Source organism: Pempheris klunzingeri, chromosome 17 (genome assembly GCF_042242105.1).
Source record: "Pempheris klunzingeri isolate RE-2024b chromosome 17, fPemKlu1.hap1, whole genome shotgun sequence".
NCBI lineage: Eukaryota > Metazoa > Chordata > Actinopteri > Acropomatiformes > Pempheridae > Pempheris > Pempheris klunzingeri.
Genome location: NC_092028.1, coordinates 21,642,368 through 21,655,767, shown reverse-complemented (window position 1 = coordinate 21,655,767; position 13,400 = coordinate 21,642,368). Strand labels below are relative to the sequence as shown.

The following is a 13,400-nucleotide window of genomic DNA, read 5'->3' as shown; positions in this document are numbered from 1 at the left end:
AGGGGGATTTCTTTGTGTTCGACCCTGATGGGAAGAAATCCTCTGCTCCAGTTTGTTTCTAGTCGGGGGGTCGGGGGAGGGAGCTGAGGGCAGTTTCTGTGGTGCTGTAGCTTCGGGGGCCCTCTGAGGAGGAACTTTGTCAGCCATTTGGCACCAACAGCATGAAGACTATGATTTAAAGAAAAGAGAAAGAAAGCCTGGGTGAATGTTGAGGGGCGAGCAGAGGAGACGAAGCCCTCAAGAATTCTTTTACAAGACTGAGAGTTTGTTCAGACGTCTCCTGCTGTGTGACAGTTCCCGTCTATCACTGCTAAAGAAGCTTGACTGACCTTTATTAACACAGTCGAGCTGATGTTGTTGTATAAACCACAGAGCAGTTTACTGTAACCAGGCCCTGAACTTCACTGTTATTTGATTTCAGCAAAATGTCAATTTGCATCACGCAGAACCAGTTTTCACTCTCTGATTTAACACTTTACCAACATGGTGCAGTGAATTTGGCCCAAAGAACCTAAAATCTATTCAAGTAATGGACTAAATAAGAAATTGTTACTTAATCACAATCTCAATTTGCAGAAAAAGTAAATCACACCCCCTCAAAAGAAGTGATTAACACAACAAAAGTTGAATGAATCTTATATAATTTTGGATGTGACTCATGCTGAAGCAGCACTGGGCTGCAGCCCTCTGTGGCTCTGCCATGTTTGAACTTTTGAAATGTGTAAACACTCTCTGTTTGTCCTTTCAGCCCGAGGCCCTGCAGCCCAAAACCATCCTCAGCTTTAAGCTACGGCTGTAGCAGCTTTTTGTCTTTTAAAAAGATGTATATTCCTTAACATTTTTTATAGTAAAGCCAACAATCCAGTCCCCAGAAATACTCAGTGTACAAAGATAAAGGGAAAAACAGCAACTCCTCACAGAACAGAATCAGTAGTTGCTGATTAACTCTCTAATAGATTCACTCACTAATCTAATCGTTATCTAATCGAAACCAGCTCATGTGAAAGTGCTCTTGTACGTGCAAATTGAAAAGAATTGTTTCTTGTGCAAACATTTGGCTCTAAAAGTGTTGACATGCTCCCAACAGCTACTTGCTTTTGTCTCAGTGTTTCAGTGAGGCCACATGGCTGGACTAAAAAGTCCGGACTGGTGTGTGTTCACCGTTTCCACCTTTTATTTTCTCCTGCAACACGCCCCGATCTTTCCGGCACTCACAACAAATCAGAATCCATTCTGAGGCTCAGTGCTTGTTTTAGCCTCTTGATTACTTTTCCACTGATGGTAAAAGATATGGAGGGCGAAGACGAAGGCTGCAGCCAGCAAACACTTTCCACAGTGTGGCTCTGCTGCTGCCAACAGGGAAGCGCATCAGCTTCACTCTGAACTGGAAGCTCTTTGTTTATTTTTAGAGTGGACTGGGAGAAAACGTTCATTACTCTGAACCCTTCTTCTGCTCACTTCCTCCAGGGTTTGTATATAAAGCACAGGCCTGGGTTTAGGCTATAAGCTGGAATGTGTTGACTATATTAGTGAGGGAAAGGAGGTCTGTTTTCAGGGACATACTGCAGATGTACGAGAGCTTTTCACTTTTAAGCAACAGCCACTAACGAGCTCTTAAAAAAGAAAAAAGCAATTAACAGGTCGGGTCAAGTAGCACTTAGAGGAGGCCGATATGTCGCTCCCTGGTGTTTTAACCTGCAAAATACCTCTTATTATGTAACTTCTTTTGTTTCTGTGGTGCTGAGAGGTGAGTGTTCAGAAACCTGATGGTACCAGCTTCTGCTTTTTGTGAGTTTTTCATGAATTTTGCACATTTTTTCTCCGTGAGACTTAGTAATCATCATGTCCACATAGATATCGACAGACCGTATGACCCCATTAAAACTTCCTGTTATATCTTTTGTGTGTGTGCATGTGCGTGTGTGCTCCAGGGCTGCTGGACAACGAGGACATCCGTGTGATGATGCAGGGCTCCAACATGGTGAAGGTTCGCTCTCCGCGCTGGCAGAAGAGCCGAAACCTGCGGCTGCTGGAGGACGGACTCACCGTGTGGTGTGAGTCCAACAAGAGCTCACGCAAAGCCAAAGCCCAGCAGACATGTGAGTACAGAGAGGCCAGCCAGAGCGGCCACGAGAGTCCGTTATAAGAAGTGAGGAAGATAAAGGAGCTCTGAGTGAGAAAGTGAGAGTGCTCGTGAATAGGAGCTGGTCGTCTGCGAAGAAAAGAGCGGAAATTTAAGCGACGTCAGATTAGAAGACTCTTATCTGCTGGATGTAACATAGAAACAGACCAGCAGGCCTCCACCGGCCCATTCAGCCAGCTTATTGTTCAGAGCTGTTTTATCTTGGCTCTATCTCGTGCTCTCTCCTCAGCTCGGCTTCATGAAAGGGGCTTGTTTCCCCGGTGAAATGAGACTAAAGCAACCTGGCAAAAGATTATCATCTGTAATTTATGTAGCAACAAGAGAGGATGTTTAATCTCTCTCTGTTGGGGGATAATAAACTTAGAAGTCTCAGCAGCAGCTCCTGGAGGGGACATCAAAGGTGTCATTACTATTATCATCATAGGACAGTAGAAAAAAACCTCAGTCACACACACACACACACCGATAAGCTGGCCTGACCATCAGGAGTTATTTGGTGACGCTCTGATGAGCCACCGGCCCGGTGGTCAGGTGACGACCCCCCCCCAACCCCCTGACCCGACGGGCCATGTGGTTTCTGAGAGGCAAAAATAGTCTGAGAATCACTTTGTGCTTCTTGCAGAGCTTAAATGCTGTCGGCCCACGGTGACAAAGATCACTTTGATCAACTCAGATCAGTTATGTGATCTTTTACTGACTGAATCAAACTGGAGGAGTCAGGTGGACGTGCCCCCCCCATCCCCAGTGGAAATTACACCCTGGTTTAAAAACACATCAGCTTTGGTGTAAAGCAGATTTCAGTTTTATTGACCAAGTTCTCGCAGTAACTGCTGCTGTGGCTTGTTCCTCTGACCAAAGTCCAAGATAACCGTAATCATCCACAGACCCCACTGTGGGCAGGTCTCAGCGTTTTCACCCTCTGAGTGATGTTATATACGTCATATAACTGCGGCAGAAGTCTGGAGAGAAGAAGAAGAAAACTTATTTCAAAGGTCTCATGCGGCTGCAGCTGTTTTCAGCCTCTGTGCATTTTAGAAGAACACAGCAGTTCTTCATTCTCACCATCAACGTCCTCCTGTTATCAACAGCGAGGAGAGTTCAGGAGGTTTTCAGTGGGCGGAGACAGTCGGCCTTCTGATAGGATGGAGGAGGTCACATGATCAGCAGATCCCCTTATGACATCATGAAGGGAGCCAAATCTAAACGGAGCATTTTCACACACATTTACTGTCAGATGGAGCAGAAAGAGAGAGAGGACGGTCTTTACTCGGAGGTCTTCGGTGTCTAGACACACTGAGGACACATATTTATGTTAAAGATATTAAAAAGTGTAATTTGCATAATATGGGGTTCAAAAAAAGGACAGGAATCACTGCTCGACCATCAGCCCTCCGACCTCTCCTCTGTTTGTCCTGAGTGTAACGTTGACCTCTGCTGGCCTGCAAACAGTGTGTGTGTGTGTGTGTGTGTGTGTGTGTGTGTGTGTGTGCACTGGGTTGTGGGTCAGCAGGCAGTGAAGGCCATTTCCAGCTGCCAGAAATAGACCCAAAGTGGCGGCGAGTAACAGTCCTTACAATGATGACAATGCACGGTGTGAGGGCAGTTACTGGGCGACCATATCTGTGTGTGTGCGTGTGTGTTCAAGTGTGTGTGTGTGTGTGTGTGTGTGTGTGTGTGTGTGAATCCAGGATAAATGTTTGGCTTGGCTCCACTTTTCCGAGCTCCAGGCGCTTCTCCAGGTCCAGTGTGATCTGACGCCTGCAGCTCAGGGCGCCGTCTTCTCCTCAGAAACACTTAGCACAGAATACAGCACACACACACACACACACACACACACACACATGTCACACACAGACACACACACATGTCACCATTGCAGTGTCTGGGGGATAAGCACTAAGTAGGAATGTGGAGTCATTTTGAAGAGGTGGACAGCAGAGGCTTTAGAGAATGAGGCCATTGTCGCTGCTTATTACCCGCTGAGCGATCGACCCTCTGCACACACAGACCAGCTCCTGTGCTGCGTACGGTCGCTGTGCGGCCGGTGTGCGTTTTCCTTTCTGGGTTGGCGAGTGTTGGCCAGACGCTCCAGAGTTCTGCACAAACAGATCACACAAAGCTCCAACTCTGAACCTTTTTGGCCTGTGAGTCCTCAGACTGAAATATCTGAACAGTCGTCGGACAGATTCACACATTCATGGCGCCCAGAGGATGAACTGTGGCTCTCAGACTGTGAACCAAGTGTGTCTAAATATGTATACAATGGAACCTGTGCATAGTAATTCCATATTTATTCCAGCACTTCTGTCTTCTTCACACTCTTTATCATAGTTTTTTACATCTATACTTATATTTATATTCATATATTTACATTGTACATAGACCATAAATGTTTGCTTAAGTTAAATGTGAGTTCACTTGGTGCAGCTCTGTTTATGTGTACGTACACGAGAGCAGTGGACAAACTGAAGTCAGATTCCTTGTACATGTTTACATACTTAAATAAAAGCTGATTCTGATTCAATACTGATCCTAAACCAGACTTATTGAAACATCCACAGACTGTATTATCGTAACTCCACACGAGAGTAAAAACTGTGACCACAAATCTAAAAGTAAAAATCACAGTTATTAAATAGCTGATTTTATCCAGCCGACGGTCCACGTCGTGTTTATCAGCTGTCCAAAGTATCACACTGCGATAGTGACGACTATAAAACCCACTGGAGGCCCAGCTTTCACTTGTGTGTCATAAAGCTGGAGGTTAAAATTATCCTGCTGAGGAGTGTGTAAAGAGTGTGTTACATTTTACAGTCCTGTTGCTACGTAACTCTGCTCACTGAGGTTTATAAACCCCTTAAAACACACCTGAGCTTTGACCTTTAGCTGCTTTTGTCCAATGTGATCTCAACACAGCTAAACTCCTCTTCTTCTTCCTCTTCCTCTACCCCCCCCCCCCCCCTTAGTCGCGGTGACAGAAGTGGAGTGTGTGCGTGAGGGCTGCAAGTCCGAGGCGCTGAGGCCGCTGTCCGGGTCGGTGCCGGAGAGCCGGTGCTTCACGGTGGTCTTCAGGGGGGCGAGGAAGAGCCTGGACCTGCTGTGCCCCTGCGAGGACGAAGCCCAGCGCTGGGTGAGGGGGCTCCGAGCCTTAAAGGAGCACGTCAGCAACATGACCCAGAAGGAAAAACTGAACCAATATCCTCCAGAAACGTCCAGCAGGCTAGAGTAGATGCAGCTGGATGACAGTTTAGAACATTAACATGCTTTCTGCCTCTCCGTCCATCTCCCTCCTTCTCTGCTGATTTATTTTTAGTTATGAGAGCACATAAATCATCAGAACACTTATCCTGTTATCTGGTTCGTCGTCTTTCAGTAGCCTAGGTGACGGCTATCTGTGGGCTTTCTGTGTTACCGGCAGGGACAATGAACCAAAATAAGCCCCTTGTTGCTATCGAGTGCTTTATGCACTTTTCTCTAAACGGATCCTACCTGCTTAGAAACACCAGCGAAGCTTCAGCAAACACACAGAAAGTGTTTACACCCCAGTGTCTGCTGCAAAGAACATATTTGGTGTTTAGTTTAGCTGCCTTTTAATCAGCAAATCAGCCAAACCATCATCTTTTCCTAAAGCTAGCCAAGTAGTTTTAGTGCCTAAACCTAACCAACCAGGGTTCCCTGGGTGAACGGTTTCCACATTAATGTGTAAGTAGCCGAAAATCCTAAAAGGAAAGAACAAAGGGCAAACAATAGGCCCAGCTAAGTGTGAGATTAGAGCGTCACATGATGAAACCAGCGGCTGTCTGGGCTGTTTGACTCGTCTCCAGTCTGCTTTTGTTCCTCAACCCTCTGCACTTGGATCCGAGGCTACCTGAGGCGAGCGGATCAGAACCAGGACGGCAAGATGAGCTACGACGAAGTCAAGCGGCTGCTCCAGATGATCAACATCGACCTGAGCGAGCAGTACGCCCGCTCTTTGTTCAAGGTGAGCGTCCTCAGGGGGCTTCAGCACACAGAACCACCAACTGGGTCCCAATAGGGCCCCAACAGGACCCAGTGGCCCCCAGTGGCCCCCAGTGGCCCCCAGTGGCCGAGAGGCCTTTGCTCAGACTCCAATACAAGTTAAAGATGTTCACTTGAGTCAAAGTACTGCAGTACCTGCTTTTAAAGTACTCTAGTATTCACAAGTACGTTTGCTTTTTAATGTCAACACACTCTCAGTCATCCAGGTCAGAGTTATTCCTCAGGAGTCAACTGGACCTGTTGAAGGTACTTGACAACGTTTCAGTTCTGAAGAAGCCTCCTGGATGGGAGGCGAAAGTCTTCAAGTACCTTCAACAAGTCCAGTTGACTTTTGCTCAGCTCCTAAGGAGTCAACACATGAATTTACAGAAGCTGCTGACACTGAAACAACCTGCTGACTCACCTGTGGACCCTGTAGGATAAAAAGCCTGAAATATCTGAAACAATCCTTGGAGGGATTCACACATTCATGGTGCACAGCATAAGTACAATAAAAGGACAACACTGCAGTCATATTGGTACCGTCCACCTACCGTTTAGAGCTCAGATACTCAGGTAAATGTACCTTGTCCCTGGTGGTCATGAGGTGTGTTACCTGGACTTCCTGATCTTCATCCCTCCCTCCGTCTTCCACACAGCAAACCCAGGGCCCGATGTTTCTGTGTTTTGGGGCATTGCTGCCTGCTGGGTCCCTCCAGCTGAACTCTTGGTTTTCGTGCCCCCTCCCTCCTCAGAGAACCATGCTTTTAATCTAAGTGTGCACAGCTGGGTTGGATTATTATGGAGATGCTCTCGCCACAGGGAACTCGAAGCACTCCCAAAATAAAAGCACACACCGTGTTTGATCCGTCTCTGTGTTTGTCTGTCCGTGTCCCAGAGGTGTGACCGTTCTGGAGATGGACGCCTGGATCACGTAGAGATCGAGGAGTTCTGCAGGGAGCTGCTGCGGCGGCCCGAGCTGGACGCCGTGTTCAGACACTACTCCAGTAACGGCTGTGTGCTCGCCACTGCTGAGCTGCGCGACTTCCTGGGAGACCAAGGAGAGGACGCCTCCCTGAAACATGCTCAGAGCCTCATACTCACCTACGAGCTCAACGAGTGGGGTAGGCCGTGAAACACAAACACCAGATGTGACCTGTCCTGTGCTGTCCTATGATTCACCAGACTCCATTGACAAAAACGATAATTTAACATGGAAGTTTGTGGTCTACTGCTGCCTTGATCAGTTTGTGTTTGTGTTATTGTGTGACTTTGGTATTTTAAAGGGATAGTTCACATGTAATATAATATTTGTGTAACACACAATAATACAAACACACTGACTGATGGAGGCAGCAGCAGACCAGCAGCTCCTGTGTCCTGTGGGCTAAAATCCCTGTTTTAGTGAATGTAGTCTGGTGTGTGTGCAGAGAGCGATATAACGGCTGTTTGTGGTTAAACCAAAAGGATCTTCCAGGTCTCTCTCTGTAGGGATCCTTTCCATGATGCTGTCACACACTTAGAATAACACTCTGAGCCTGTCAGTGGATCAAACAAGCTCTTTTAGTGGACCTACTGTGATCAGGTGCAGTTGTCCCAAAGGATCACGTTGCAGCCATTGCAGCCCGTTTGGTGGCTGCTGGCTGAGGTGATCTACTGGACCAGTTCCAACACTTTTACTACCTACCAGTCACTCAGACACCAGGATGTGGACACAGAGGACCAGGGGGGAGAAACACCAGAGATTAAACTCTCACCAGTTTGCTGATAAACTCACCACCAGATAACCGGCTTGATGGAAACTCTTTTATTTTCTTATAGCTCAGAAGAACCAGTTCATGACCCAGAATGGTTTCACCATGTACATGCTGTCCCGGGAGAACGATGTGGTTAACCCCGACCACGGCAGAGTCTACGAGGACATGAGCTGCCCCCTGTCCCACTACTTCATCTCCTCCTCACACAACACCTACCTTACCAAGGACCAAGTCACCAGCGCCAGCAGCACCGAGCCGTACATCAGGTACTCAGCCTCGCCGATCATCAAACATCCTTCTGCGTGTTTGGAGGAGGTTCTTGTGGTCAGATGAAGCGTGTCTTTCTCTGGCAGGGCTCTGAATCAGGGCTGCCGCTGTGTGGAGCTGGACTGCTGGGACGGGGACAAAGGGGAACCTGTGATCTACCACGGCCACACCCTCACCTCCAAAGTGCCGTTCAAAGAGGTCATCGAGACCATCGCCCAGTACGGCTTCAAGGTCAGAGGAGCTCGATTTGATGGAGTAAACCTTCAGCTGTTCCTGTTTCTGCTACAGGAATAAGTGCTGAGGACGAAGTTAATGCATTTATTCAGCCCTTTACTCCAGATGTTTCTCTCTCTTCCCTGTTTTAAATGAGCATAAACAGCCCAGTGTGACATCTGAGTCCTTTACTTTGGCTTGTCAATTAGACTAGTTAAGTGCAGACTTGTTATATTTTGACGTACTAGAACTTTACTCCTGTTATGTCCTGCTGCACTATCATGTGATCTGATGGTCTTAGTGGCTGTGTTGTCCTGTGTTTGTCCCTGCAGGCGTCCCCGTACCCTCTGATCCTGTCCCTGGAGAACCACTGCTCAGTGGAGCAGCAGGCCGTCATGGCCAAACACCTCCGCTCCATCCTGGGCCGCCGACTCCTCACCGAGCCCCTGAGAGGACGTCCGGCCAGCGAGCTGCCCTCACCTGAGGTACCTGTTACACACACACACACACACACTGTTACACACACACACTGTTATACACCACACACACTGTTACACACACACACACACACACACAGTGTTATACACCACACACACTGTTACACACACACACACACACACACTGTTACACACACACACTGTTATACACCACACACACTGTTACACACACACACACACACACACACACACACACACTGTTACACACACACACACACACACACACACACACACACACACTGTTACACACACACACACACACACTGTTACACACACACTGTTACACACCACACACACTGATGGTGACAGGTCAGGTTAGGACACAAGTAAAAACACTGATAATCCACACACACTGTTACACACACACTGTTACACACACACACACACACACACACACACACACACACACACACACACACACACACACTGTTACACACACACACACACACACACACACACTGTTATACACCACACTCACTGTTACACACACACACACACACACTGTTACACACACACTGTTACACACACACACACTGTTACACACACACACACACACACACTGTTACACACCACACACACTGAGGGTGATGGTGACAGGTCAGGTCAGGACACAAGTCAAAACACTGATAATAAAATATGATATGATAAAGATATTTAAAGATAACTGATGAGCTCTGCAGACTTATTTTCTCCCCATGTATTTTTTTATCGACACGTCCCGCCCTGCTGTGCTGTGATTGGCTAATATTCACGTCCTTGTGAATATTAGCCAATTATAATCTATCTATCTATCACCATAACCACAATTTTACCCCAGATTTTATAATGGCCTAGACCTCCAGTCTGACCTCTGAAAGATTATTACAGTCTGTCTGACTGTCTGTCTGTCTGACTGTCTGTCTGTCTGTCTGTCTGACTGTCTGTCTGTCTGGTTTCTAATGCAGGAGCTGAGGGGACGTATTCTGGTTAAAGGGAAGAAGCAGACTCCTCTCCTGGGCGAGCTGGGGAAGAACGGCAGCTGTGCCAGTTTCTCCTCAAGCTCTGACGACGAACCTGTCGGCAGCAGCAAGAACACCCCCAAGAAGGATCCCGCAAAGGTCAGAGCAGGAGGACGAGCCCCTGAGGCGCTGCCAGAGTCAGGTCGGTAGGTAACTGTGCTGGTTTGTCCTCCCCAGGCCTGCTCCAAACTGAGCCCGGAGCTGTCAGAGCTGGTGGTGTACTGCAGGAGCGTCCCCTTCCACGGGTTTGAAAACACGTCCAAAAGACCTCCGAATGAAATGTCCTCCTTCTGCGAGAGCGACGCCCTCAGGCTCATCAAAGACTCGGGTACGACACTGGAAAGTATCTTGACACGAAGGAGAGAAAAGTCAGAACCATTTCATGACCTGGCTCGTCTGCATCTGATTCTACAGAAGATAGAATCAGCCTGCGGCGCATCGTTGGCATGTGGTTTTCTGTCTTTTCATTTACAGGGAAGCTTTTTGTGAGACACAACAGCAGGCAGCTGAGCCGGATCTACCCCTCCGGCCAGCGCCTGCAATCATCCAACTATGATCCTCAGGAAATGTGGAACGGCGGCTGCCAGATGGGTGAGTACTCCACACAGAAGCTGAAGCTGCTCTGATGGAGGCAGATTACCGCAATTTATTTGAGGACCATCATGATGACCAAATGTTACAGCGACTCTCATTTCTGCTGCATCACTTTCACTCATTCATTATTTGGCATTCAGCGGCGCTGAAAGGTTCCCCGCCGGCTCGTATTTACTCTGTGTTACTGACCCCCCTCTGCGCTCTGCAGTGGCTCTGAACTTCCAGACCCCTGGCGAGCAGATGGACCTGAACCAGGGCCGCTTCCTGCCCAACGGTCGCTGTGGATACGTCCTCAAACCGAGCTTCCTGCGCAGCCCCACGTCCGACTTTAACCCGGAGAACACGGGAGGGGGCCCCGGACACGTCCCCACCCAGCTGACCATACGAGTGAGTGGGTCATCAGGTCACGACTGGTTCTGTAGGCGACTTTTTACAACCTGGAAACATGAGAGTTGTTCTTATTAAAGGAAAAGTCCTCATATTCTTAATTCTGTCCTTGTCGGACATTCTTCTTTAACATACTTTGTTTATTTAGATCAGTTTTCTCCATGTTTGCACTTAATCTACAGTGCTTTTCTATTATTATTGATCACTATCAGTGTTTCGGTCTGCTCTGCACACACCACGTGTTACACGTCCGTTTCCACATCACCTCCACCGACCTCATGTACACACAGTAACCTGCAGATAGACAAACACCCCCTTTTCACTCAAGCATCATTGCACCACTGTCAATTTATACATATACATCTATATTTGTAGATAAGAGTTAAACATTTGTGCTTTAGTTCAATCTTTTCTTTTTTCTGTCTGTTTCTGCACATGAGAGCAGCAGAACAACTGGACTGTCTTTTCACTTCATTACATATAATTATTAAATATTATACATATATATAGACAGTGAGTAAAACTTTGATAGGTCACCCCGTCAGGAGCTGAGGTGAACACTGACTGATTACATTTTGTTTTCCAGATTATTTCAGCGCAGCAGCTTCCTAAAATCAACACGGAGAAGGCGAGCTCCATCGTGGACCCACAGGTGTGGGTGGAGATTCACGGGGTGGCGATCGATAACGCAAGAGACAAAACCCAACGTATTGACAACAATGGTAACATTATTATTATTATTATTAGTAGTAGTAGTATTGGTAGTATCACTGTTCACTATGGAGCTTCAGCCTCATATTATTACCTAATAAGTGTTTTAAGTGACAGTTAATGCTGGATTTTTATACAAGCCTGTTATTTCTGTGAAATAAAGTCTGTAAAGCTGTTTTTTTTATTGTTATTATGTCGTATTGACTATAACTTTATGTTTTATGATGTAAGTGAAGGCCGTGGATGGCAGCACTGAGCAGCAGATCTCTGACTGAGCCCTTCCTGTCCAGCACCATGATCGCTGTGTGTCTAAGGTGCAGTACTGGATGATGTATTTGCAGCTCTTGTGCGCCCCCTACAGGCTTCAACCCGCACTGGGACTGCACCCTGAGCTTCCAGCTGCAGGTCCCTGAGCTGGTCCTGGTGCGCTTTGTGGTGGAGGACCACGACCACACCGCCAAAAACGACTTTGTGGGACAGTTCACCATCCCCTTCAGCAGCATGCGAACAGGTGCTTCTTAACAGCAGTCACCACGTTCACACATTTACTGAAGCTTTAAGTATCAGGAGCAGGATTTCTCACAGCCTGGACACTGAAAAACTGCTTTTATTTGGTGAAAAGTTGTGAAATTCTACATTTTTTATATGAACTGATCGCTCTAGTGTCTCATTGGTGTCCTCGCAGGTTATCGACATGTCCACCTGCTGAAGGCAGACGGCTCCAGCCTGTCCCCCGCCACGCTCTTCATCCACGTCAAAGTCACCCGCAGAGGCGTTCCCATCAAATCTGTGTCCGAGCGCATGTCCGCCGCCAAAGGCAAAGCGTGACGAGGCGGAAAGCTGCATCTTCTGAACACCCAGGCCTTCGGAGGAGGAGCTGCTCACCGTCCAGACCTCCTGCGGCCCAGTCCACACTGAGGAGGAGAGACGTTGTTTATCAGAGATGAAGAAGAGCGAAGGAGAGGCCTCAGGCTGGATAGTGACTCTGTGATGGACAGTGGGAGTGTTTGGTGCTCTGCAGACACAAACACACACTGATATCTGCTTCTTTAACCTGTCAGTCAGAGAGAAGATGGTTCAGTTCACCCTTTTCTGACCAGAGAAATATTCAAACACTAACAAGCATTTGGTCAAAACATAAAGAATGATGATATTCACCTGTTAACTGAGCCTGTCTCATCAGTAGGAAAGTGACTGCTTCTACATTCATTATCACGTTATGTCGCAGGACGTTTGGTCCTCAGTCTTACTTGATGCTCCACTTATACTCTGCACTTTGAATTTCTCTCAAGAGAAACGATGTATTTCCACAACTTACAAAATAACTTGAAGTATAAACGGTATTAACTGTGCAGACGTATGTTTACTGACACTCTAAAGATCTTTAAATGTTGTTTTCGCTTCATTTCACACAAGCCGGACGCTCAAATCGGGTTTGACTTTTGAAGATGTTTGATCGTCTCCTCTATTTACTGACAAACTCACATAATTAGTGTGTAGAAAACTGTGGTTTAACTCTAATTACAGCAGCCTGATAGAACCACTAATTACTGCAGGTGAATCATTTAATGTTCTCACAGGGAGGAGCAGTGAAGGAAAGGTGCATGTGGATTAGTGTAATTACAGTATTTGTGATCCGTAGCTTGTCAGAAACAGTGAGGGATGTTTGACTTTGCAGTTTTAAAGCTCCCAGCCAGCGTTGTGTGAATGGTAGTTTGTACTGTGTGTGTGAGAGAGAGAAAATATTGTTTTGATAAAAGCACTAATAACACGTCACTGTGTCGGACATTTTTGTTTCTAGTATCAACAGAGGCGCACAGGAGCTCCTATGTGG

At 47.1% G+C, this 13,400-nt stretch overlaps 1 protein-coding gene across 2 annotated transcripts in view; it reads left to right on the top strand.

The window, feature by feature from the left end:
• plcd3a (phospholipase C, delta 3a) overlaps positions 1 to 13,337 on the top strand; it is a 17,298-nt gene extending 3,961 nt beyond the window's left edge. The window contains exons 2-15 of one of the 2 annotated variants that reach the window (XM_070847362.1): positions 1,932 to 2,099; positions 5,110 to 5,338; positions 5,996 to 6,125; positions 7,041 to 7,266; positions 7,964 to 8,165; positions 8,253 to 8,397; positions 8,712 to 8,864; positions 9,821 to 9,973; positions 10,052 to 10,202; positions 10,349 to 10,465; positions 10,677 to 10,855; positions 11,442 to 11,577; positions 11,928 to 12,077; positions 12,252 to 13,337. In XM_070847362.1, the coding sequence (XP_070703463.1) occupies positions 1,932 to 2,099; positions 5,110 to 5,338; positions 5,996 to 6,125; positions 7,041 to 7,266; positions 7,964 to 8,165; positions 8,253 to 8,397; positions 8,712 to 8,864; positions 9,821 to 9,973; positions 10,052 to 10,202; positions 10,349 to 10,465; positions 10,677 to 10,855; positions 11,442 to 11,577; positions 11,928 to 12,077; positions 12,252 to 12,394 (2,282 nt within the window). In that variant the 3' untranslated portion in view covers positions 12,395 to 13,337. Of the gene's footprint in view, positions 1 to 1,931; positions 2,100 to 5,109; positions 5,339 to 5,995; positions 6,126 to 7,040; positions 7,267 to 7,963; positions 8,166 to 8,252; positions 8,398 to 8,711; positions 8,865 to 9,820; positions 9,974 to 10,051; positions 10,203 to 10,348; positions 10,466 to 10,676; positions 10,856 to 11,441; positions 11,578 to 11,802; positions 12,078 to 12,251 lie in introns of those variants that run through there. The other variant, XM_070847363.1, reaches the window with a different exon arrangement.
• The last annotated feature ends 63 nt before the right edge of the window (positions 13,338 to 13,400 follow it).